Source organism: Linepithema humile, chromosome 1 (genome assembly GCF_040581485.1).
Source record: "Linepithema humile isolate Giens D197 chromosome 1, Lhum_UNIL_v1.0, whole genome shotgun sequence".
Lineage (NCBI taxonomy): Eukaryota > Metazoa > Arthropoda > Insecta > Hymenoptera > Formicidae > Linepithema > Linepithema humile.
The window spans coordinates 46,908,057-46,935,782 of record NC_090128.1 but is presented as its reverse complement, the minus strand read 5'-3'; the positions used below and the strand labels follow the sequence as shown (position 1 = coordinate 46,935,782).

At 33.1% G+C, this 27,726-nt stretch overlaps 3 protein-coding genes and 1 long non-coding RNA gene across 10 annotated transcripts; 1 reads left to right on the top strand and 3 right to left on the bottom strand.

Moving 5' to 3' along the window:
- Positions 1-1,350: 1,350 nt before the first annotated feature.
- Sec22 (vesicle-trafficking protein SEC22) lies at positions 1,351-3,627 on the top strand. The gene is made up of 5 exons (XM_012362503.2): positions 1,351-1,675; positions 1,924-2,033; positions 2,105-2,265; positions 2,346-2,492; positions 2,636-3,627. The coding sequence occupies exons 1-5, from the start codon at positions 1,601-1,603 to the stop codon at positions 2,782-2,784; spliced, it is 642 nt and encodes a 213-aa protein (XP_012217926.1). The 5' UTR covers positions 1,351-1,600; the 3' UTR covers positions 2,785-3,627.
- LOC105669547 (uncharacterized) lies at positions 3,545-5,209 on the bottom strand. The gene is made up of 3 exons (XR_010887900.1): positions 4,314-5,209; positions 4,079-4,224; positions 3,545-3,912 (listed from the first exon to the last, which is right to left on the bottom strand). It is a non-coding gene; the product is annotated as an uncharacterized lncRNA (long non-coding RNA).
- A 295-nt stretch (positions 5,210-5,504) lies between these two features.
- On the bottom strand, positions 5,505-18,414 carry ZnT35C (Zinc transporter 35C). 5 transcript variants are annotated; one of them, XM_012362562.2, is made up of 8 exons: positions 18,208-18,414; positions 9,115-9,302; positions 8,658-8,774; positions 8,390-8,538; positions 7,860-8,011; positions 7,203-7,410; positions 6,791-7,031; positions 5,505-6,430 (listed from the first exon to the last, which is right to left on the bottom strand). In XM_012362562.2, the coding sequence occupies exons 1-8, from the start codon at positions 18,255-18,257 to the stop codon at positions 6,285-6,287; spliced, it is 1,251 nt and encodes a 416-aa protein (XP_012217985.1). In that variant the 5' UTR covers positions 18,258-18,414; the 3' UTR covers positions 5,505-6,284. The 5 variants fall into 5 exon arrangements, with proteins under 5 accessions (XP_012217985.1, XP_012217986.1, XP_012217987.1 ...); XM_012362563.2 differs by lacking the exon at positions 18,208-18,414 and adding an exon at positions 17,199-17,577; XM_012362564.2 differs by lacking the exon at positions 18,208-18,414 and adding an exon at positions 14,664-15,407.
- A 686-nt stretch (positions 18,415-19,100) lies between these two features.
- Positions 19,101-27,191, bottom strand: Uggt (UDP-glucose-glycoprotein glucosyltransferase). 3 transcript variants are annotated; one of them, XM_067347279.1, is made up of 24 exons: positions 26,985-27,191; positions 26,426-26,636; positions 26,108-26,343; positions 25,853-26,035; positions 25,557-25,729; positions 25,265-25,460; positions 24,972-25,185; positions 24,631-24,851; positions 24,318-24,539; positions 23,882-24,240; positions 23,559-23,802; positions 23,275-23,466; positions 22,928-23,183; positions 22,735-22,843; positions 22,472-22,657; positions 22,195-22,401; positions 21,728-22,120; positions 21,570-21,584; positions 20,830-21,007; positions 20,542-20,724; positions 20,179-20,454; positions 19,939-20,055; positions 19,690-19,828; positions 19,101-19,622 (listed from the first exon to the last, which is right to left on the bottom strand). In XM_067347279.1, exons 2-24 carry the CDS (start codon positions 26,634-26,636, stop codon positions 19,585-19,587), a joined length of 4,548 nt encoding a protein of 1,515 aa, XP_067203380.1. In that variant the 5' UTR covers positions 26,985-27,191; the 3' UTR covers positions 19,101-19,584. The 3 variants fall into 3 exon arrangements, with proteins under 3 accessions (XP_067203380.1, XP_067203381.1, XP_067203382.1); XM_067347280.1 differs by having other exon boundaries at positions 22,735-22,840; XM_067347281.1 differs by lacking the exon at positions 21,570-21,584 and having other exon boundaries at positions 20,830-21,011; positions 21,732-22,120.
- Between the last annotated feature and the right edge of the window lie 535 nt (positions 27,192-27,726).

The following is a 27,726-nucleotide window of genomic DNA, read 5'->3' as shown; positions in this document are numbered from 1 at the left end:
AGTTCTAGCATCGTGGACACAAGGCTTTACAATCTCATCTGCAAACAGTAGCTATCTGAGATAGCTTCTGCTCGCAGATGACATCATCATTGCCCCTGTTGCCGCTCGCCCTTCTCTGCATTTACCCCTCTTGCCGCTCGCCCCTCTCTGTATTTGCCCCTTTTGCCGCTCGTCCCTCTTTGCGTATGAGGTAACCTTCTCTCTACAGATCTTGCACCAATTTGTTCTTCATTGCAGTGCAACAGTTCACGGTACTCGTTGCACTGGGTCTTGAGCAAGAACAAGCAGTGCAGGGCAGTGCGAGAATCGGGTAAGTTGATAATGGGTGGGAAATTTAAAAAGTACAAATAATCTATTATAAATATTAAAGTAACCTATTTAATATTAAAGTAATTAATAATTCTCTTAAAATTAAATTATAAGCACTGAAATTGTACTAATAATCTAAATTTCAGAAAATCAAGCTGTGATAGTACTAACTTTTATTAAATGTGAAGTTTTATTTTTTTAGAGAAGCTAAATGTATATAAAAGTTTTTTATGCTGTATTTGTGTAACATAAAATTATTGTTAATAATAATTGCAAATTTACAGCTGAAAATATGTATATATATGAAAAATATGCTGAAAAAGAGCTGAAAAATATGTATGTATATATGAAAGATTTAATTAAATATTATCTTCAAAGCTTTGTTTTTATCTAAAAATAATATATTAATAATAATATACTTTGTAAAGAAATAAATATTTCCAACACTCTAAATCGATCTATCAGTTCATATGCTACTATCCTCGATAATCGAAAATGCATGATAAAACCCAGTTTGTCATAATTATGAACAATATCTTCTATTTAATTATTTATTTTGACACGTTCAATCCTTTGTATCATTCCAAAAATTGGATGTAATAATTGTAACTCATCAAAATTAAAAAAAAATAGTTACTAGGTTAGATTAGATTAAATTTCCAAAAAATTTTAATTTTATTAATATATAACAATAATAAATAATAATACATTGCACATAAAATACATATCTTACCACCGTCATCGTCATCTAAAAGAGGTATAAATGGTGGCATTAGATTTATATTTTCTTTATCCGAAGAATCTAATAATTCATTTAATATTACGCGTGCGTCATGTTGATCACTGCACTGAAACGTTCTTTATACTTACTTACTTACACTAACTTGTCCCCGCTTGCACTATTTCAATTCAGTTCAGTGCAGTGTGAACTCAGTGCAGCGATAAAGAACAAACCTTATGAATACCGGCCGTAGTGCATCCGTCGGTCACACTATACTTACTACGTCTATGGACCAGACTATCTTTCTGTTCTGTACTATTTTGTTTAGTACAGTACCAGTGCAGCTAAAAAGAACAGATCTTACGATCGACCGAATCGACTGACGTGGTGAGTCGAGAATGCATGTGCGGCGAATTCAGTGGCCACATCGACGAACATCAGTTTTGCACGAATGGCCTGTGTGGCCTGTGGACATTGAACGACATTGAAGTCGCGGAACAGCGCGACGACGCTTTTATAGCTTTGTATCCGATTATTTTAGACGAAAAACGGCGATAAAATCCTAATAACATGGTTTTGTTTACGATAATCGCAAGAGTAGCGGATGGCCTGCCACTGGCAGCTACCATGCAGGACAACGAGCAGGTTAGTAATGTTATGATGAAATGTCATTTCACTATTAGGTTTTGTACTTTGCTTTTGCAATTAACTCTCATTGAGAAAAGAATGACTATATGTATTGGTGAAAGTTTCGTTTTATTTGTAAAGACCAGAGAAGAAAATAAAAATTTATAAATTTTGAACAAGCGAATGAAAAGTTAGAGCAAATTTCTAACTTTTCAATCAACTTTAGCACATTAATGTATAGTATGTTTGTCTCTATTCTGTTGCAGGATGGTAAGAATATTGTAGAATATCAGAATCAAGCAAAGATGTTATTTAGAAAACTAGGTCCGCAATCTCCATCGAGATGTACCCTGGAAACTGGACCTTATCTTTTTCAGTGAGTTTGGTTATGTAGATGGATTACTATCGGTATAATTTGTTTGTGTCTTATATCATATTTCTTTACAGCTATTTAATTGAAAATGAAGTATGTTATCTTGTATTGTGTGAAAGGAATTATAGTACACGCATAGCTTATAGTTATTTGGAAGATATTGCACAGGAATTTCATGCTCAGTACGGCAAACGTGTAAATACAGTAACCAGGCCTTACACCTTTATTGAATTTGGTAAATCAAAGATAAAAATTGGTACTGAATATATCATTTTTGTTGAATTTAGAATCCACTTTATTTTATTTATCTTTCAGATACATATATTCAGAAAGCCAAGAAAATCTTTTCAGATAGTAGATCTCGCAGAAATTTGAATACACTTAACAGTCAATTGCAAGATGTGCAAAGAATCATGGTACAAAATATTGATGATGTTTTACAAAGAGGCACTGTACTCTCAGGTATTTTTTTTTACATCAAAAGGATTTTATTATATTTGTGTGTGTGTGTGTGTGTGTGTGCGCGTGCGCGCGCATGCACACATATACACACATATATTAGTAATATATATTTGTGCGTGTTAATACAATATTGCACTTTGCAGAATTGGATACAAAGACGCAAAATTTATCCATGCTATCACAAAAGTACAAGAAAGACGCGAGACATCTAAACAGCAAATCGATGTATGTAAAAGCTGTTGCTGGCCTTGTTGCATTTTTGGTCTTCCTGTTGTATTTCTTTATTCTTTAGTTAAATATAACATAAGCAAAAAAGAACAAATCAATATGTATAAAAAATTCCATTTCCAAGTGAAAATAGAATATATTTTGTTTGTCTCATTTTTAATTACAAAATGTTTATAATTTTAATATTTATTTATAATCACGAAAAAAGTAAAAATTTACATACGAAACAAAAATTGTAAGAATATGATTATATTAATGTATCCAAACTAATCTATATCAAAATTATGTTTACAAAAGCATAGTACGTAATTATGAAAACACACACAGTAAAATATTCAGTTATTTTTTAACGCTATGTGAAAGCGCAAATCTTTTTTTTACTATGTAATATAGAAATGAATGTAGATGTAAGAATTTTTTTACATCAATTTCGATCGAGTCCTCGTATCTTATAAAAAGACAGAATGATAAGATGTGCAATCATTTTTAAAATATTTGTGTAATATATACTTATTTTCTTACTTATAGAATAATATTAAATTGCCCTAGAAATTGACGTTGAGAAACTTGTGTGAGAAAGATAAAAAATGTATATTTTATATCTAATCTCGCCGATAAAAGAAAAATTATATTCCTCATTCCTACATATTTGTTAAATCATACAATTTATGTGTAATCTATAAAATCTTTAACTAGTACTGATATAAGAAAATATATTTATTATCAATTGTAATTATATTTTTGAATGGTATGCAGGTATATGATGAGTAGGGATAGGAGAGAGGGAAATAATAAAATTGTATTATAGTCGTACACATATACAATTAATGTTATCACATTTGTATGTATTTCAATTGTACTGAAACTAATGGTGATGTATTTCCAATAAAAATCTATATACGAATAAGTATTTATATAATAATTCTATTATTCACATTTTTTGACTAAATCCATAATTTTTACACTTTGTATCATTCGTTTTTTCATCTAAAAGATAAGATGTATATATAAGTGCATGTTGATATACTGATAAATTCTGCTGTATTAGTCACGTAATATTTACCAGTACCCATCTATAATTTCATACATATTCGAATAATTCTTGATAATGATATGCAATGTTGGAAATTCCATTATAGTTTTATTTTCCAAATTTTCTTTCAACACAAGTGTAAGATCCGACCTGTAAAATCTGGAAAAACAATAACTAAAATTCATATAAAAGATTACTATTATTTAATATGTACTTATAAACTGTTAAAAGTTAATATCTTATTCTATCAAATAAATGTGAAAACTATTTATTTACTGAAAGTTTGCTTTATTTATTTTTTCAGATTTTAATAGTACTTTAATACCGTTTACTCCAGTTGCTCTATAAAATTTTAATTTGTTTGCCAGAATCAATCTTGTACTTAATTCTTCAATATTAGTCTTTTCCTCTAAAGGGATCGGATTTAAAACATGGTCCAAAAGTGTTGCTAATATAATGTTGTCTAAAGCTCTGTGAAAAACATAATGACAAATTATAATATGTACATTTGTAATGTGTAAGTATTCAAAAGTTTATTTATATTTTAAAACTACATTTACGTGTATACTTTTTCACAATCCACTTTGTGTTTTCAGCTTGTGAGAAAATCCATTCTATTCTCTAGAATAATTCATTGGTCTTCCAATTGAGAAATTAGTGTTTTCCTTGCGCCGACTAAAGATTTGAACATAAATAACAGTGATACTTTTCTACAAGTCTCAGTTCCTCGATTTAAGTGTTAGAAGAAAGAGCATCATAACTTGGTTGTAAGCTCAGATAGCATACATGTAAAAAAAAGATTTTTACTACTGATAAAATACTTGATTTGACGTGTGTATTTTTTCTCGATTTCTTCTCTTTTTATCAATAATTGATCTGTTAACTTGCTTACGAAAACGATAGTCTGCGTTACATTTTAATACCTTAAAACATTGCAATTTTCTGCTCAATAACTTAAATAGAAAAAAATATCTTGCAGCTCAGTAAATTATCAGTGATAAACGCTAAAGGGAGAAATTTTGTTTTATTACGGAGTGATTACGGAGAGATTCCGTCACAATTCAGTTTCTTGGATAACGTAAGTAACTTACTTTTAGAGCCACAAATCAACAACGAAATCATTCAGTGAAAAATCTAGTAACTTTCCACAACTGTTGAGTCCGCTTCGACTCTTTCGACTTTGAGAATTGCTATTATCGCTTTTCGATAGATTTCGAATTACAATTAATTATGAACGATTATGAAACAGGCGAGAAAATATGTATGTGCTATAAATACAAAATTGTTTTCGATTCGTCCCGTGCTCTTTTTGCGACTATTGCTCTTTGATGTAAATCTCACGTGCAATAACTAATTTTAGGTATTTTATAAGATGTCGAACGTTTTATAAAATGACATTGAACATTCATTTACATACAATTGTTATTTTATATTTTTTATTTTAGATTGAAGATCGATTTACCTGTGCCTCGAGAGTCGGCCAAAATCCTTCTCACATACTTATTTTATGTTCGAAGTATCACGAATTTGCTGCACGACTGTCATTAAGTAAACATTATCGTCTTTCACCTAATTGCTGATGCTAATTTTATATTTGATTTAACAAGTGGCATTTTAAAGGAATGAATCTTTACATTTTCTGCCCATCTTGACAAATTTTTCATAGTACTTTGTCAGTTATCTCATTTTGTTCAATGCCTAAAGTCGATGAATTAGCGAATGATAGCAGGTTCATATTAATACAATACATGTTTCAAAGTGTAAAAATTATTTTTATAACAACTATTGATGAGCACTCTGAAGATAAATTACAGAATGTCAAGCAAATGCTTACATTGTTTGTTTCTATTAAATACAATATTTTATATTATACAAATTATCTTAAAACAATGTTAAATTTGCGACACAGATGCTCTGCTTTTACACGGAATTATGCAATCAGTTTGAGTTTATTGCGAGAAGAACTTTTATTCGTCTGTGCTCTTTCTCTTCTTTTCTATTTTAATATTTCAATATATACAATGGTATTTCTTACAAAATCACTGATTATAAAATCAGTCAAGTTGTAACTTTTACTGTGAATAGACCAAGTCACCTTTAAAATAAACGTTAATCACAATGTTTATCTTGGAGGTAAAGAAACATTTTAACATGTGGTAGCCAATCAGGAGAAACAATTACAAATCCTCTTATAATTGCAGCAATTGTAACTATTAAGAATGTATATCTAACTATGTGAAACTATTTATAATTTATCTAAGTCGCAAATAACAAATGACTATTGACAATAGACGTATCGCATTGTACGAGTATTACTGACTGTTCGTACATTTTCTTATAAAGTTAAAAGAAAGAAAAAATATATAACAGTTGTGAACATAATGCATCTACGCTGCCTTCGCATACGGAACAATCTCATTGTCTTTCGGTGGAGCATCGTAATGATCACAAGACTTCTAAAATTATCTCCGGTGCATGCTGCGTCCCTTATATCGCGTTTGAGGTACGTATAAGTACAATATCGCGATAATTTATTGCGATAGCGCTTTGCACTGCTTACAATTCTCCATTCGCTCATTGAATTCCTCTATCTGTAATGTCATCTCAAAGAATTTATACTTGTCATGAATATTTCGCGTGGCAGTGCGTAAAATGTTCTGAGGGCTTGTTCCAGGTTCTGCAAATAAAAATTCATAATCATTTTATTTGTAAGAAAACATAAATACATACCACAAAATGATATAACGAACGGAAAGATAATAATGTATAATATCCAAATTGTGTACGTGCTCTTATTCGCAAACGGAATTGACAAAAAGAAGTTTATGATGAAATATACAATATAATGAAAGACTTTAGAAAAATTCTCAGAAATCAGAAAATATGAAAACATTCAAAAAATCTAAAAGTATAAGCGTCTTTTAGCATTCCCCGGCAGCGTGAGTTATTCAAGACTTAAAAATAATTGAGTTGCGCAACACTGAAATGCATAAATAAGAAATGCATATGTAAGATTATATTTTTAGATGAAGCATACTTATAGCGAGGTGCGCCGACAAGGCAGTCTTGTCGAGCGAGAGTGCCCAGATTCTAAGATTGTGCACCTTAACAACTCCATCTATTTGCATAAAGGTACTTTCCACTTGAGAATACTCGAAACCTTTTGGAATTCCTTCCATCAGGACGTTCACTACGTCCTTAATAATTGCCACCGTGGTGAGGATAACTAGTACGGAGAAGAGGAATGTGCATATGGGATCTACTATGCTCCAACTTGGCTGAAATATAAATGAATTTTTAAAATCAAAATATCTATTGCAAAATTTGTGTACTGAATTGTGCAAACAATACCATGAAATTTTCCAATATAAGAGATGAACATAAGGAAGCATAAAATAATGACATATATGTGTATCAATAAGAGCTATCACTGAAAGTTTTGGAAATACCTTAAAGTAAATGATTAATGCCGCGATGAATACTCCTATACTCTGAATAAAATCACCCAAGACGTGAATGAAAGCTGCACGAACGTTGATGTTCCTTTTCGTATGTTCACCTTTGAGATCATCATCAAGCCCGCTTTCTGAATCGTTGTTTCCGCCGTGACTGTGTCCACCATGACTATGACCATGTTGATGCAACGATAAACCCATTCTGCAATGCAAAATTTTTTATCTTGATGCTACATATGTATAATGTACTTATCTTTTCGTATACATATTTCTTCAAAGAAGATAAAGTTCAATTTCCAAAATTTTACAACAAAATCGATATACTACATTTCTATTTGTATCTTTATCATTTGAAATAACTTTTTAAATTATATAGTTTATAACTTGGCTTGATTAATTCTTAAAAATTTTAGATCCCTCGCTGAAAATATAGTTGTCATATATTTGCAACTTGAATTGATATCATGCGTGAAAGATTGCTCAACAATCGAAGAATTCGATTGATGTAACATACTATGCATATCGCGATCACGATTGTTATCGAAGTTTCACGGATAAATGCGCATAGTATTATAAATTATATTATTATGCACGAGCTATCGCAAGACACTGCGCAGTTAAATAAATATTATCGTTAATGGTATCACTAACACTAGATTTACCGCAACACCAACTGCAGACGTGATTAGCATCACCGTCGAGTTCAATTCGAAATCTTTGTGGACAATCCTTTCAATTGCGAGGTAGAATAGAATGCCAGTGACCACCCATATTAGTAAAACAGAAGTTAACGCACCGATTACCTAAAACAGCATACAAGTAATTTTTCATCATCACTTTTTATGCACATTAAAATTTCGATTATTTTCTGACATTATAGACTGCAAACTTCGAAAATGCTACGTGTAAAAATTTTTCTGCATACATCAATCCTTCTTAGTACAATAATTGGTGAACATTTTTCATATAAAATTGATTTAAAAGTTTTTTAAATAAAGTACAATATTTAATGCATATTTCAAATTGCTAACTTTCAAAACAAATTTTAAATTAGTTTATTAGTGAAATATTATTGGTAAAAATAAAATTAAAATTGACAATAAAATTGACAATAATAAAATCCATTTGAATAATAGAAATAAAAGAAATATTTATATTTGATATTAATGTGAAATACATACCTCCGCGCGATACCAACCAAAAGGCATTTTTCTGGTTGCCGGTCTGCTCGCGACCCAGATGGAAAAGAGAGATATCATAAATGATGCAAAATCAGTTAACAAATGTGCAGCATCGGTCGCTATCGCCAAACTATTTGACAATACTCCGCCTAAAGAGAAAAAAAAGAAAAATTTGTAGAAACACGCGTACCATGAGTATTTCTTTGCATCGATATGATTAGTAAATTAGTGTGAAAAATCAGACATTATGACATTAATATTAAATTACCGACGATTTCTGCTATCATAAAAATAACGCAGAGTGCACTCGCGATCAACAATTTTTTTCGAGCTTTCTTGTCGATCTCCTCGTTTCTCTCTCTGTGACAATGATCTTCTGGGGATGCTGAAAATATGACAAGGACACAGTCAACTTACATGCTTATTTGAAACTAGCTTTAAAAGATTAGATTTTTTTCGAATATTGACGAATTAAGATTAAGATAATTAGGATTGTGTTTGGCTAATTGTAAAAATTATTTTCTCAATATAATGGGCATTCAAACAGTTTCTTGGTTTTCCCGGTTATCTTCTTTCATTTTTATTCAAATACTGCAATAATCTAATCGATATTTCTTTTTTATATTTACATATATAAATATTGATTGTTATTATATTTCTATTTCTTCTCATAGTTTTCTCTTAAATATCTATACCATCAAACCTGCTTCCTCAAGAAAACATACTTGTCGGATTCTGTTGATAGTCCATAGTTGCATTGTCATCGAGAGAGCCTTTCACTACCGTGCAACAACCTGACAATTTTCCATGAACGCAAAAGATCACTTTACGTGGCGGCAATTCACTTTCCTCATCTTCGTTATTGTTCGGAGGAATACTCGTTCCATAGCCATAAATTGCTTTATCCTTGAATCTGCAATTTGTCATAAAATTGCAATAAAAAAAAATATTTTTTTTTTTTCTCGCATTTAAATATCATCATGTATGTAATTGTGAATAACAGCATAAAAATTATCTTCACAGAAAAGACTACTTGATTTTATCATCACAAATTTATCATCGTTTTTTTATTCATTATTTTATTATTGAATTTGTTATTTATTTCGTCTTATTTATCTCGTTTCTCTCGATTGTATGTATGTACGAGACAAACGGAGTACTTTCGATTTATTTGTTAGATTGTCATTTTCTTCACGATCGTAAACGCACATCGACTGCTCTTTTTTTATGTTACGTAATAAAAGAAAGTATGATTACGTGTTCGTCGAATAATTGTCAAGTGGGTTAACGGCGATAATTCAAAAATGGAGAAAATAAAATATCTATCTATATATGGAGTAACTTTTCTTTAACAAATCGTTCCATTTCGTAAATTATTATTGTCTCAAATTTATTTTATTTGATCGAACTTGACTTTTTACGCTGAAACAATTTCATTGACCGTTTATTCGTTGATTAACACACAAATCATGATAAATAAAAAATTACAGCAATCTCTCAGTTATCTCAGATATTGTGTTTCTCGGCTTTCTTGGATAAGATTTCAACGGAGATAGAACTCGCGCGTGATAGGACGTGCTTGTTTTATGTGTTGAAAGAAAACGATGTACAAATATTTGTGTATTGAGAAAAAAATTCGATATAAAGTCTTTGACGAAATTAATAAATATAAAGTTGGAATTTTTAATAGCGTTAAATATTTTCTGACTAGAATCTGCATATCACACGTAAAAACCTATAACCCTATACAACTTTATTAACTTTATTTATTCGATAAATGTTTTCTAATAACGTTTCTAGTATTTCATCGTGTCGTTAGATATTTGTTCATCAAATAAATACAATGCAATTACTCCTTGTAAATGTATGTTTATAGGGAAAAAGGGAAAATGTAAAACAATAAAATGAATAAAGTATCGACATTATATCAATTGTTATGATAGAAATGTATTTTAATTGCATCGTAATTATGATACACAACTACCCACACGGCACACATATCCGAAAGACGTCCAGAAGACATCCCGAAGATATCTTTGAGAGATACGATACCTTCGGGATGTCCCCCGAACGTCCCCCGGATATGCATGCTGTGTGGGTAATTTCATAACGAGCCTTATGGAACACTCAAATGCATAATATGTGTTATCAACCAGAATTATACATGCTACACTTTAATATGACAATATGCCATTATATGCGAATACGTGACCAATCCTTATCGCGTTTCACAGAGCGGCATTATCTGTCAGACAGATATATCAATAATGCCGTGTGCAAATGCGCATCCACGCATACACATTCTTTTGCGTTCTTCTATCTGACTGACTGTGATTCATGATTATCAATGATGCAAAGTCATCGAAAAATATCGACAGAGATGATGATACACAGTATAATAGTATATCGCACAGTGTGCACTATCATGTTAAAATGTAGAAAAATTTAGATGACATTTAGCTACATCTGATCGCAGATCTCTGTATTGGATATATATCTTCTACATTAAATGTTATCATACGATGATGTGATTGTAATACAATCAATCTGTGATACAGAGTAACACAGAGCTTTCTTAAGATCGATCTAATAATAATGTTACAATTAGTTATCCTATCTCGCAAAGAAAGTTATTAAACATTACGAAACTCATCATTTTCATCATATCACAAATTACAAGCATCAATCTCAATATTTACTCGCAATTTTACTCGCGGCAGTTATAAATCTATATATTGATATTTTTTCCCGGAGTAGAAGAAGTTTTGGTTTTTGCAGAAATCACACACTATTTGTTCGGAAGTTATTGACATAGAAAGAAAAGATTGCGATCCTCAAATCACACGAGAATTTGTTTTTAGAATAGAACCAGATCGTAAACAGATTTTTACGAGGATGGGAGTGAGGAGGAGGTGACTTCCGCCACTCAAACTGATCTAAATCTTGGAATTTTTGTCGGAATGAGAATACAATACAACGAGTATAAGATACGCGAGGATGTGATCACGCTGATACATATTCCGAGGGTCACGAGTGGCATACTTCGATCAACTTCCTTTTATTCACGATATACTCGCTCGATTCTGCTTATCTTTTCTCCTCCCACGCTCGTTAGTCAGCGAGGAAATGATAAATAGTTTTACAACTTTTCGGAAATTCCACCATTTATTATCTTTCAAATGACCAATCCGAGAATAGCTTATTGTCAATATTCTTCTTACATGAAATTACTAGCTTCCAAAAGTCGTTATTATTTTGTTGATGATAATCAGTTAATATATTGCTCTCTCTCTCTCTCTCTCTCTCTCTCTCTCTCTCTCTCTCTCTCTCTCTCTCTCTCTCTCTCTCTCTCTCTCTCTCTCTCTCTCTCTCTCTCTCTCTCTCTCTCTCTCTCTCTCTCTCTCTCTCTCTCTCTCTCTCTCTCTCTCTCTCTCTCCCTCTCCCCCCCCCTCTCTCTCTCTCAGCGATTAAATTATCATATCATATGAAATTATGGATTTGTTTTGAATGATCTGCGCATGGTTCATCATCGCAAAGTCCCAAGTAATCAGGTGTGCACCAGCGGATTAAATTGACGACAGTCAATTCGCCATTCCGTCGTCGAGTTATCCGACACCATGTCAGTTTCATATTAATTACACGGTGATAATACGAGCACAGTCTCGTCTCGCCGAGACGAGAATCACATCAAAGATGTTTCTCAGAGAAATGTCTCGCCGAGATACGACACAAATTTTCAAAAGTTCTTTAATTTCCTAATGAAAAACATTACTAATATTCTAAAAGTACACTAAAGCTTAAAAACCCTAAGAATGTGTGGGAATCAGATAATTGAATACAATTTTGATAAAAATAAAATTGTTAACTAAATGCACTTGACTTGTGCATGTAAATGTGGAAATCATCATCATAAATATTAATTTAATCTTTTGGAAGAAAGAAGAAAGAACAACTTGTTTGTATTTGTTTAATTGATTATTTCGGAAAACTCGAAAAGATGCAAGTACATTTCTTTTCACGGCGCCCATGATTGTTTCACGATCACATGCTCGCGATCATACGCGCTCGTGCCCTTCTTTCCACTGCGATAAAATGTAATCGTTATACTAACCATAAAAAGTATCCATTTTACAAGTGTCACTGCTTGAAACTTATGATTTCATTATGTAACTAATATTATTATTTATATTATTCATTCTGTAACTAATCAACACTTGATCTTGCTACAAATTTTGAAGAAAATATTTTCTTTTGCTTAATTTGAAGCAGGTATGAGGTATTAAATATTGAATATAGAAAATGCGATTTTATTATTGAAATTAAATGTAAAAGCGATTGCTAGTATAGTCCTTGGTGGATTTTAAATTATTTAGTGAATTAATACAATAAAAACAAATATAACGCTAAATCCATTCGTATTTTATGATTTATGTAAAAATAAGTTGAAGAAAGATGTAGAAATATGAAAGAAAGTATTTCAAAGTTACGTTTTGAAGACATGGGTCTTCATCATGAACATCAAGCTTTCGGGTCACTTGAAACCGGTTCCGTTATTTCCGACAGTTTATTGAAAATACTGCACAATGAATAAAAATGAATAGTGCGCGCGTAATGTTTGTGAAAATACATTCCTCTTATTGTCTTTCTCATACACGCGTGCATGATCTCGTAACTATGACTTACAGCGTGAATCATGTTGACGCTATATTATACAGTTCGACAATATCTATTGTAAATATCAATTTCGTGGAGAGGAAAACACTACATCGAAGAAAGTAATCGATGGAACGCGTTACGCGATGACTATCGTCGTCGAGAATTTTATTTTGTGAAATAAATTTTATGAAAAATTTTCGCGAGATTTTCAGAAAGATTTCTATATTTACAGAATCTAATTTGGATGGATTGGATGGAATTAATTTGTTACTTTTACATGTGAAACTTGTCTCAACGACTGACAAATTTAATAGAAAGAATCGTGTTTTTGTTAATGCACGCGAGACTGGTTGCACGTCCTCGCATACGATTCTATGTTAGATTCTGTCGCGTGGCAAAGTGAAGGGAATCGCGGCCTTGTTATTTGTAGAATTACACTGCATGTCGCGCACGGTAATTGCCGCATAATTTCGACAATCAGCGAGCTAGCTTCCTGACTCGTTAATTCGCGGAGACATTGCCGGAAGAAAGAGAAATCGAAGAGAAGAGCTTTCTCGATACGACGTGTGAATATCAACAAACAGCGATTATCATCAAGATTCGCGCTACTATTCGCGCTACTATGACGCTTGAAATTGTGACAAACGGTAAGAATATTTTGATAATCTACCGTGGAGCGATAGCGATACTCTCAGATTTATATCAGATTTCTCAGAATTGCTGCGCAATATTATATTTAACGTGATGTTATATAATTTATAAAAACGAGGGGAAAGAATTTTCAAAACTAAAAATTTAATCGACGAGAGAAAAGAACTAATTCTTAATAACTCAAAAATGCTCGATGCCTCGACATTTTTCTGCAAATATTGCAAGTACTCCAAATATAAAGAAATTGCTAAAACATTTCAAGCGAATCACTTTAGATCATCAATCATTTTCGACAATTTACACGACAGAAGACTTAAATTGAAGATTGACAATATACTTGCGGGCGTGTAATTTTTCTCAACTATACCCCACACGTGCTGTTATTTTCCAATTGATTTCACTATCTATCTATCGCGTCATATTTTTGGTCCGTCAATATAACATTCACACAGATATAAAATATCCCTACATATAACAAAATATCACAATATATTCCCACTCCACAAGAATGAGAAAGAACGCGGAATGTATTTCAAGAAACACACGATGGCGTACGATTTTCCAAAAAATCCCTTCTCTTGAAGAAGCACACTCTTCAATTGATTCCACTAGACACTAATAATCACCAAATCTTCATGCAACATCATTTTCCTTTTAGGGATTGTCAAAAATTAACTGATAAATTATCAAGAACTAACGATGCACATACCAAAAACTAACAGTGCACGTATCAAAATACCAACACACATGTACCAAATGTACCTCCGAAATAAGAAAAGAAAAACGCATGATGTAGATCACATTCTCCGCGAGGAATTAATCAAAATCTCCAAGATTCTCGCAATCTCGGGAAACTTTCCACGTGATGCAATCATTCGCCGGTCTCGCGAGATCTCTTCGGCTTTTCGGAGGTTGTTTTCGCCTGTCTGTCGTACGTCGAGGATAATGCAACTCGAAGAAAACTCACAGCTTAATCTTCTCGTCGTCCATGATCGATCCCGTAGTGAAAAGATCCAGTGGGGATCCAGCTAGTTCTCAGTAGGTCGACAGCCAAACGCGCGATGTCGTGTCAGTCTTACACGAGACGATCCGATCAACGATCTTGTTTTGTCGAATCGCTCGGGAACGCCAAGTGCCAAAAAAAAAAAGAAAAAAAAAAGAAAATAAAGAAAGAAGACGAAAGCCGAGCGATGCCGAGAGGTAGAAACACCAGGAGGCGGGTGGAGGCAGCGGCGGATGGAGAGATGGAGGCGGCGACTGTACGAGCTGTAATCAGTCGAGTCGTGTAACGCGCGTAGTTGTGTGTCGTCGTCCTCCGGATCAACTGCAAGCGTCACTCCTCAAGTGAACGACGAAAAGCCATGTCCGTCTTTCGGTGGAACAGAGCTCATGCCTGGCGACTCTCTCGTCCGGCAGATAAAAGACTTGACATCGACGCGCCATCAACCTCTCTCTCACTCTTCTCTTCTCTTTTCTTCTTCCTTCTCAGTCCCTCTACCTTTCTTCTCGGTTCGTCTGTCTTTATCGCGAATCCCCACTCGCCGATGAGTCGCTCTCTCGTTCCCTTTCTATCTGCTTGCTGTTCGCGCATCTCTGTCTTTTTCTTCTATCTTCGTTAGGATATCAGCAACTTACAGTACAGTTAAACGTATCTTAATTTACTCGAAACAGAGAGAAATTGAAGAGAAAAGTAGTTTACTTTCAGAATATTGTAGTTGAATCGGCTACCTTTTACATGAAAAATCTTTCTTCTTCTATCATAAATCTCATTCATTTTTTTTTTCGCTTTCGTGAAACTTTTTATATTCTTATGATCTTGTTACTTGAAAAATTAAATGCACTTCCATACATCCATTGATATATCCTTCGATAATCACAGAGCTCTGCAGTCGAATGATTCTATATGTCGTTTAGTAATCAATATTCAATAGATGTTTCGATCCCGTTCATTCGAGAGCAGTTTATTGAATTTATTATGCTGTGTGACAAATTTCACAACCGCGTCAATTATTCAAGCGATTTATCGGCTAGCGTGTTGACCGATTGTCGTTTATCTTTCTTGCACCGACATATAATTGGTAATAATCGCACTAGTCCCGACACTCGTCTTATCATTCGCTCGAGAATTTTAAAAAAGACACTCGGAACTGATTTCTTCGCAAATTACTCGCTGGTAGGATCGATCGATCGATCAGTTTTGCGCGGACGTCGTTCGTACTTTCACAACTTAAAAAAAAAATATCCTGCTCTTCCAGTAGACTGACGATACTTTTCTTTATAAAAAAAAATGCTATCGATAATTTTATAGATCGTAGCAGAAGGTAAATATCGCGATCCTATTAAGCGGCCATTGATCGTGCCGTGGATTGCGGATCGAGACTAATTGTGAGCATGAAATAAACGCACAGTATGTTCGTGTAGCTTTCCATGAAGAGGCACCGCCAGCGCACGTGATGCATGAGCAACACGATTCAGAAATCGCGTCGAATGCGTGCCGATCTTTCATATTTTTGTAACGGGCTTCTTATATTTTATATTTCATATTTTTGTAACGGGCTTCCTATATTTTAATAGCGGTTACTCCAAATTAATCGATCTAGATTTATCCTTAAAGAACCGTCATAGCATCGCCAATAGGTTTTCATAGATTGATCATTATCTTATGAGGACACAGAAGTCGAAGGAAAAATTTTGAAAACTCGATAAAAGTTTTAGCAAAAATGCAGCGGAAATGTGGCGTAAACGCGTTCTTTCGAAACAATATAATATACACGGAGAAAGAATAACAAATAAATTTGCATGTAAAACTAAATTAACATAGGTAAGTAGTTTAGATAAACTTGTCTACGTAAACATTCTTGTGAAATAAATAGATATATTATACTTTTCACATAGTTTTCTTGTGCGACTGATATGCGTGTGCTGTGCTCATATATAATTATTTTTTTGAAATGTTAAATGTATTGATGAAAGAAATAATTGACAATAATAAATTAAATTAAAATAAACGCTGTTCATAATGTTCGGAACATTTAATCCAATATGTTCGATATATGACATGGAAATTATATTCTCACACACAATATAAATAAAAGATTGAAAAGATAAATATATGAAAAAGATGGCTAAACTTATCGTTAAATATATCATGTAAATATGAAATATAAAAAATTTTTCCATTAGGCATGCTTTTTTAAATACTGACAATGGTATAAATTATGCTTCATGATGTATAACATGTTACGGTCAATAATACACACACACACAAGCATATATTATGACTGGAAGAAATAAATGCTCTTGGTCAAGCTAACTGATGATATACCTACTCTCATAAATTATCTATAACAAATTGCGCCTCGTTGTCAGTATAAAGATATAAAAATCAACACAATGCAGTGCAAAAATTCACTTTTATATGAGCATCAATTTGTTGAAATTGTTTGCACAAAATCGCTATATGACATACATGAAATCGAAATAATGTAATTTTGATATTTACTCATTGACGATGCAACTGAGGTCCATTTTTGCGGTGGCCGACATTCCGATGCTAAACTATCGAGTTCTGCTGATGCGATGACATTTTGTAACTTTTTCGAGAGTATGTGACGAAACGGGAGGGTAGGGTTTCGTGTAATACAATTGGACGTTTGATGCTGTATTTTTGCATTTGCAAAAGCGTGATCCAGATTGTAAAAACGATCGTCCAGGTATTAAAAACACAAGCAAAGGAAATAATAATACGTATTAATGTGTGTGACTTCCGTCTGTTTTTCAATAAATGGGTATATAGTCACAATCTCTAGCGAGCAGACGGTAAAAAATATATGATGGCCGTAGAATTTTTAACGATTAGTATGTCCTTGGTACGTGTAATTTAGTGCGCAACTTGAGATTTTTAGATAAATCAAATTAATATTAACGTTGGTCTACCGAAGCACGTGTCTATTGCAAACGCTAACATATTCTGCCGACCGATCAAAACTGTTTCTTATTTGTTTTTGCTATCTCAATTTTGTCAATATGGTGTGTTTGGTCAATACTCGATAACTTTTTGTTGTGATAAGGGAATTTCTAATTTATGTGAATAAATTATTAATATCAAAATATACATATATATATCCGCATACTCTGCAGAATAAACGAATATTTATTTTATTCTATATAAATTTGTGTGCCTCAGTAACTTTTGTGAAACTGAATTTCTCACATTCCAAATCTGAAATAAATTTAATATTTTTGTATTCTCTCTTATTTTTATTTTTACTTGCTCATTATATCACTTGAGAATTTGAATTACATATGTTAAATTATCTAAACTAAAACTATTATATTACAAAATATATGTTGAGAATAGTAAAAGAGATATATTGTGTGTGTACATTTTTGTCTAGCTATCAAATATTCGACACTCGAGTGAAACGCATAGAAAATTCTGTTTAACGAAAAATTCGTAAACAACGTAACACCGCTGTAAAACATTAAAATATTATTAAAGCGAGACTTACTCGTTGGTCTTGTTGTTTCGCCCGACAGTGACAATGTCACTATCTTCCATGTCGTCGTGAATTTTCCGGACAGATCGTCACTGAGAAATAGCGTGGACGACGCGAATGCGCGAGCATCGAGCAATTGACAGAGCCAAGCCAAGCCAAACCGACCACGCAGCACAAGGCAAGGCAAATCTGCGACAGCGCGGGGTTGTGATGCGTTGGGAGATGTCATTAGTACATGCGACTTGGCTCTCCTGATACGTGTTTACATAAATATTATGAGTGTGAGGGGAACGACGAGACGCGCGCGTAAAACAACGACCCGGATTATATCCATTTTATATCTACAATTCTTCGAGAGCCGTTGTGATAAAGATGCTCCTGATTTGATGCAGACGCGAAATGACCAATGAGCATTGCTTCGATTTCTGTCAATCGAACGATTAGGTGAACATGATAATCGCTCTTATCGCGAGAAATTGCTTTATTTTGCGCAGCACTTGGATTTTCCATCGAAAGATTTTAAATGATGGAACGTAATTCATCATCGTTACAAGCGCGTTATCGCTATGCTATCGTTTTTATTCGATTGAAATTATCGAATTATCAGGAATATTCGTCAATTTCTTTGTCCGTTTCGCTCTGATTCACTTCATCACCTCTGCGACCAAGCTAACTTTTTACAAAAGACACCAACTATCATTACCACGTGCAATGATGCGTATCGAAATCCATATAACATTACAAAAACTCATTAATAACGGGATCGAAAAAATATTTTATATATCTTCGAGAATATATAAATTCAGTCGTATTTAACCGCATCTGCTGATTTAAAGATCGATTGAATCAATGCTGACTAGTGATTAGCTATATTGTATATGGGACAGAATATAAAAGAGATATAGTACAAATGTTACAAGTTTATTCCTTACAACTAGCATAGTAGACAATAAATCACAATTGGTCTAGTAGCATGAACAACAAAAAAGAGAGACGTGTGTTCATGAATAACTGGAATACTGTAATCTCAACAATTATCAGTTATTGAATTTTACCGATTATTCGCTTCGACTTGGTTTGAAGAGAATTAGATTCACTCATATCTGCATAAAAAGGAGAAGAAAAAAAACAAGACACTTTTGAAATTTTACGATTGTATAAAGTGTAAAGTGTAATGAGAATAAGTAAGAAAAACATTTGGCTTATGCATCGTTATTTGACGAACGAGCATCCATGGCAAATATTTACACATAAAGTGCCAAATGTCAATTACAAAAGTGAAACGAAGAATTTTTACGTATCAACATTTCATGAATCTACAAAACAGAAATTCTTTTTTTACAGAATTCAATAACCTCGGTTCAATATACCTAGGTTGTTGTATATAATTTACAATTCTTCGTGCTTCGAGGCATCGTCAACAGTTTCTGAAACAAAGAGCAGAAGTGTCACGTAAAAAGTGATTGAGAGACGTACGTATTGTAAGAAACGTACCATTGTCTTTTTCCGTCTGTCTATTCGCATTCTCTATCTTCTGCTGCAGAGCTTTAATTTCTTCATCATAACCTATCCACTCGGGCAAGATACGCATGGCTGCTTGTAATTTGGCCTCTTTAGTCATCGGATTATTACACTTTAATAGGAGAAACAAAACAGAAGAGATGTTACTTGGCAAATGTAACATGAAATAAATATGAAATAATGACGCATTCGTCTTTGTTATGTATAAATAAGAATACATACCAGATCTATAGTCTTAGCGTACTGCTTGGATGCATCGTCACACCATGTTTCACACCATAGCCACTCTTGTGGTAATGTCTTGATGGCCACTTGATGAATCATATTATTAGGGAGATCCTGAAATGATTGACGCAATAAATGCAAATAAATGCAAAAAGGAACCGTGGCAATTTTAACAATTAAACTAATAATGTATTCTCTCTCTTACATATGCCCTTATAAATTATTCATTTCACGCACCTGATCAAGATTCGCTAGGCTGTTTGGATCTTGACTCAACGCCTGATACTGTCCTCGCAACCTATCTCCGGCAGCAATGCGGCGAAATCGTTTGAGATCTACCACGTACAACGCACTGATGTGATAAGCGCGCCCTTGTAAGTGATTTCTCCAATATCCTTGCTTCCAAAATCTGAATCCATCCATTTCAGTTCTACTATCACAGAAAGGTGTGTACGCATATGGCGCACCGCGGAGATCCATGGTTGCTAATTCTTTCAAATCTGCTCTTACAACCTGTATAAAAATAATTGTTATGAATCAAGTATACTGGAGTATGAGACAAATAATTCATATCACTATATTTTAAATTCTCTCATCTACCTGATCAGCATCGACAAAAATTATTTTCTTAACGTTCAGCGGGAATAACACATCGAGGAACAATATTTTGTATCCCCAAATAGTTCTCTGTTTCTCGGTCTGTTGATGAAGCCAGCGAGGCCACTTGTATTGGACGAGTTCATACTCAAAGCCATATTCTTTAGCCATATGTGGCAGAAAATCCTATGTTAGAGAAAAAGAATACTTATTACTCATGTCTGGAATAATTTGCAAGATTTTCCACTTGTGAAATAAGACACATCTTTTTTATGTGACGCTGCTGCTTACTTTTAATGTTGGTGAGAGGTAATTCTTCAAGAACCAGAACTTGACAGGACTTTTAGTATGTTTAATGACACTTAACATCATGATCTTTAAGAATCTTTCATATAGATGGCCGGAGGCGAGAGAAAAAATATTTAATTTTTCATCTTGGTCTTCATTTTCGTCTGTGGTAGTAAACGTCCTAGGTTGGAAATACATCAAGATATATAAGATGTGTTAAAAACTTGGATCACTAACGCGATTTAATCAATATCTATTTATATCAGTCTCACACACACACGCGCGCGCGCGCGCGCGCGCGCACGCACACGCACACGCAACACACACACACACACACACGCACACGCACACGCACACACACACACACACACTCATACACGCACACACACAATAAGGTATTCCGATTCATACATCATTATCAAGGCATTAATACGATATGCTACAGAATAAGATACCTAATAGAAAAACAGGTCAAAGACAAAAATATAACTTTATATTATAGTAAATTGTAATTAGAGCAGCTGTAAATGATTTGTAAATGATAATTGGGAGCATATTAACATTGCGGATTGACTGTAATTTTTTAACTGTAAAGTTGCGGATGTTACAATTTCAAGTCACACAAAGATATTCTTTTTTGTAACGCATACGTATTTATTTTTTGTGTGGATCTTTTTCGCATTCAATTATATTGATATAAAAAGTTATGGCTGTACTTAACTATATAATAATGAGAAGCTTACCAAAATTTGGCAATGCTAAAAAAGAGAGAATAAATAAAAGTTAAGTCAAAAGATAATGGAATACCATGCTACACATGTCGAGTACTAATACCCGTAACAGCAATAGGAGATTTCATTTAAACATGGAATATATAAGTAGCCTAATTAATCGGACGTACCTAGAAATAGAGTTCCACAATCCAGAATCCTTCTCGTCGTCTGATAAGAGATCCATTGCTGTCTTGTCTGGCTTCTTAGAAACTTTGATTTTTAGCACGTGACTCCTCAAAGAACTTATTAGCACTTTCACATCGTTGCCATTCTGAATAACATCTTGTCCGTCGACAGTGGTAAAGTCGTATATTTCTGCGGAGCGTCCTTGCCGGAGTCGCAACACCCATTCGCCGGGATTTGCCTTCAACTGGAAGTATCCCAAGTTGGCCATTACTATAGTGTCAACCATCACAGATTGTTTCTCAGTGCCTAATGTGAATTGAAGGCCTCTCGGTGGATTCCCCATTACTGCTTCAAAGCAGTGGCCTTCGAGCAACAAATATTCCAACTCGTATTCGCTGCGATATACGTATAAAGATTAGCGAAATAAACCACAATCTCAAATTCATTGTACATATTTGAATATATTTACCTGTGAACGCCCATCGCGACTTTATCGAGTTTGATGTTATCTAAATCATAGACACTGCGAACTACTTCTACCAGCCAATTTTCGGGTGCGTGAATATATTGTGTCAGTAATGACGAAGTCGGGAGTTTTGTGAATTTTGCAACAGAGCCACTGATATTTCCTTCCGTTGTGAACTGCAGCTCAGGTTCGAGCACAAATCGATAAAAACTGGAACAAGAGAAAATATGTACACAATTCAGGAAAGAAATTATAAGGAGAAAATAAAGCGTTACTTTACCTTTTCAATGGCATATCACTATTTTTGTCTAAGCAGTTTAAGAACACCTTTATATTGCAATTTAAGGCTCGCTGTAATGTTTTCAATATTGGACCCAATTTTTGAGCACCGCGTGAAACTGGGTCTGCAATAGCAATAAAGTTGAAAGCAACTTCATCAGGATTGGCCGCTAAAATCTTGATAACACTGCAAAATGGAAATAATCATTCTTATTATATATAATTTATGTTTCACACACTTTGTAGAATACTTGAGTAATTTACCTGTGATCATCTCCATGGAAAGGAACATCATACCGACTTCGAGTTTGTGGTCGTGGCACTAGGAGCGAAGTGATCTTCATAATCGTATCATCCGTGATGTCATTTTCTTCTGAATAAAATGTTACAAATATTCCATTATCTTTATCGTAAAGTTTAAAAAGTCTTTAAACTTGAGCAATTTATCATTAAATACCATATTCATCATTGAAGATTTGATCCTTTATTAATTTCATAAATAATTTATCGCCGTAAGTACTTTGACTAAATCTTTCTAACAAAGAAAAGTCTTCACTTGTGAATTCCTCGCCATTATCCAAGGGACCAATGACACGACCATTACACAAAATTGCTTTTGCTCCCGTCTCTAAATTTAAAGCGTTTGTGACGTAATGCTGATGCAACAATAATATCGGATTTTGATTTTCCAACATTGCTATGACGGATTCATCCTATGATAATATTATCGAATTATTAATGAGATCATTTTCGACACATCTATATATCCGCAGACACATGCACGCGCGCGTATGTGTATGTTACCTCAATGTTAAAGTTGCCATCCGCAATAAGAGCTGCATTGTCTTCTTTGATTACTTTACGTACATAAAGAATAGCTCTTTCTGGTGATAATGCGTTCAATGCAGAAAGGACAATTTTATTAATATCAGATTTTAGATTTTCATCATTTTCTGCATTAATAATAATACCAACTCGCGCATCAGTATTCGATTCCTACAAAAACGTACATATAACAATTTAATATATTGTGTATTACAATATACACAAAATTTGATTTCAAGTAGTAGTAGTGTAGTACTACGTACTACATATTCAAGAGCTTCTCGTAGTAATTGTCTGCCAGATAATGATTTTAAATCAGCTACAACCCAGAAAGAAAATAAGTGATGCGTATTACTGCGACGTGGTACAAAAAAATAGTGTATCTTCTTCATCAAATAAGTTGATAGATCTTGAATACTCCACTTGGTGTAATCCTCATCTTCAGGAATTGAGCCAATTAAATTTAACCACGCATTCTTGTCCACTTTCAAAATACGCTCGTTCAATCTAGAAAGCAAAATAATCGAATCCTAGAGTAATCAAAATTTATCGTATTAATTTGAAAAGTTAATCGTGAGTTACACACCGTGGCATAACATTGGGTTGGCTCATAAGAAAATCAACAACATCGTCTCCTTCGGTTACTTCACCTCGATATACTGCTTTTTGAATGATAGGTGTTTGTGACATAATAGTAGACAATACGGCTTCCTCGTATGATTCAGAATTTATCTGATTGGGTGTTAAAGGCACACCATTTAACAAAGCTTGTGGAAATTTTTTGAAACCACATCGTTTTATAAAGTCATTGGTTAGATGTCGTCCTACATCATATTCCGATTCTTCACCGAGAATGTAATTTATATTAGCGGAAGAGTCCTTGGATCTAATAACTTTTTTTATATCGTCTACGCTTGCACCATAAGGCCCGATGTAATTTCCTAACTGAGACAAAAATATATTTTGTTACTTTTCATTGATAAAAATACTACTGATAGAATTACATTAATACAAAGTTTCACCTCTGCTAAGAAATGTAAAGCTTCTTTAGTACTCTTGGTGTCTGCAAAATAGTGATATGCATTGTTCACTGCAACACTAGCATCCGTTAAACCAATTACGGATGTATTGTAATTTGCCACAAAGACAAATCCTATTCTCAGTGGTGCTGAATGTGCGTAAAGAGATTGTGCTAAAGTTATTAGAGACATTGAATCTTCATTCAGAGGATCGATAATTAATACCTGAAAAAAAAAAGAAAATAAAAAATTATATGTAACATCTCACATAAAATTATTATTATAGTATAGTTATTTCAAGTTTAGTGATATCAACCAGATTATACAAATTTCTTCTAATATTTCTCAGCATGCCAGGAAAGGTTGGTCGTAATAATTCAGTTAACGATGGCGACCATCTGCTATAACGTGAATCATTCTCAATATCGTTGATCCAATTAATTGCAGAATCTCTTATATCCATTGCAAAGTTTTGATTATCTGTGCCTCCAGATAAATCCAAAGCTAGCAGTTTACTCATCTTTTTGTTAGTAAAGCCTGTAACAATTTATCAAAATTCAATGAACATGTACCTTTTAATCTATTAAATAAATAAATAAATTAAAAAAAAAAAAAAATATATATATATATATACACATAACGTTCTGCAGATCCTACCAATTTTATGAAGAGCTTCCATCACTCGTAATTCGCTTCTCAGAGATTCTAAAAGCGTTAGTACATCAATGGCTTCCAGGTCAAAAAATAAGCCATTGATAAAAAGAGCTGTATCAGTTGGTTGTATATTTAAACTTGCCATGAATATTTCCTGATTTAACTTCATTTCTTTTTTCATATCACTATTCACCTTGGTTCTAATTAACGATTTTGCCTGTAATACGAAAATATGTCAACTAGTACATATGTGTATATATCCAGCTGATATACAGAATTTGCTTTAAAGTACATACTTGCATAGGAAAATTCTGTGATATATCAGTTAAAACGTTTAATGCTTCTGCATAGGGGGACTTCATTATTCTTTCAGCTGCTTGATGACTTAGTTCTTGAAATTGCCATACTTTGAAAGCTCCAATTTCGTGACTAGTTTCCAGTAAATGTGTTTGTATTTTATCCAGTTCAGCTTGTTGATCTGGATATAATTTTCTGGGAAAAATAATATTTTGTATCACATTAATACAATGCTATACTCTATACAAGGAATATAAACTGAACCTCTTACGTTCTTACTGACCACCTTACTTTAAAGTCATAAAGTTGATTCCTTCAATTTCTTCCATGCCGTCATTTGTCACTTCTGAACTCTTTCCTGTATTGTCTTTAATGTCAGAATCATCAGTTGCTTTGTATTCTGTAGACTTCATCTGCAACTCTACACCATAGCCCGATAAACACAATTTCTTATTTGTTCTATCCTGTAAATTATTTTTAAAACAATAAGCAGCAATAGCACACATTATCGACTTTCTCTATGTGCATATATATATTGACTGTATATATATTCTACATCACACACTATATATTTATATTTTTGCTACCTTTACATAATGACGCAAAATATAATTGATCCCTTTTGTTTCCGCTATGTTTTTTAACTTTTCATGAAAATGAATGAAAGTAGAAGTTCCAATTTGGCCATACAATATTATTGCTTTATCCGATTCTGATGTACTTAAATATCGATGATCTACATCATAAGTATCTGCAGTTTCCCATGTATTCTGAAAAGTAAACAATAGTTACAATGCATTATTTACACACATATACACACACACAAATTGCAAATTACAAACCTGTTTAAGTAATTCATCTATGTCATCTAAAGCACAGGTAAATGTTCCACCAATGTCGACAACATTATCGCATTCATATGAAGAAACATTTTTATTCACAGCCATTTGAGAAAACATTTCAACACGTGCAGAATAAACACGTAAAGACAATCCTAACTTAAAAACTGCTATTTCTGACTCAGATAAATACTTGCTAGCCAGTTCCAGAATTGTATCGTAATTTTCTTTTTCTGTACCTATAAGCAGTAAATTAAAGAAATTGAGAATGATCGGTCTATGAATACTTCCAAATTAATTCAACTATAACTGAATAGTTACCTATTACAAAATTATTAATTTTATTGGAAAATGCATCAATAAATTTCCAAAAGTAACTTGGATTTTCATCACTAAGATACTCAGCTGCTTCCAAAATGAGAGGTGTCTCATTCCATTTGGCATTTATTAAAGTTGTCACATATTTGTTGATCTTCTCTGCTCCGAGTTGAGTAGAGCATAACAAGAGCATATAAAAAAATATGAACCCCATCTGCAACATGTAAGAGAACAAGTATCAAATATATGTTATCAATGATTTATAATTCTCAAAAAAAATCAATTTATTGTAAAATAATTGAGTAAAATTGTCAAAACATCTAATAAAAACGCGTTTCACGAAGAAAAAGCTGAATGTTAAGAAAATTTTATATGGGGCAAATCTTTACTCGCTGTCAATTACATTTTAATATTTGTCAATTACATTTAATACAAAAGACGATAAGATCAAACTTGCTGCATGCTAGTAAATGATTAATAAATAATGTTATAACAATGTACGCGCGGCTTTAGATCTCGTTGATAACCTGACCAAGTTGCCGATCAACTCCACTAAACGTACCTCCAAAAATTTTATTAAAATTATATTAGCTACAAAAAATGCATTTATGATTACAGCCAATCTATACAAGACATGTGTCCAATGTGCCACATGCACAATCTCTTAGAACAACGAGCAAATCTACAAGTCTCGCGACTATCGTACACAACGAATGAATCGAATGAATGGCAATGGTGACGTATACAATGTATGTACATACGTACATAGATACATGCCGTCGTTGCCGTTGAGAATTGGCAGCATTCGATAGCGTTCTCAGAAAGTGAGAACGCTTGAACAACGAATGAATCTGATTGGTTGTATTTGATTGAGTGAAATTTGTCCATTTCAGGTACGTTTATTGGTCAGTTCAAATGTGCCGATCGTCTGCACAAGAATAGATAAAATAAATTTTATTTGTATTTCTTTGCACGCAATAATTTATTGCTATAATATTTGTTTATTTTGAGATACACAGAAAATTTGTTATAAATAAAAGAGTTAATTTTTTCAAAGTCGACAAGTCGACTTTTTTAAATGTAAATTAGCAATAAAATAGATTAATTTAAAAAATTATTTTTAAAGAAATTTGTCTGTAACTATTGTGACAATATACTATAGAAGTTTTCTTCTAATAAATAAAAAATCACATTAATTAAATTAATTATTTAATTAATTAATTAATCATGTTTCTCAGATGTAGAAGGATAATAAAAATGTACACAAAGCGTAATATACAACGTATAACCTATTATTTACAACC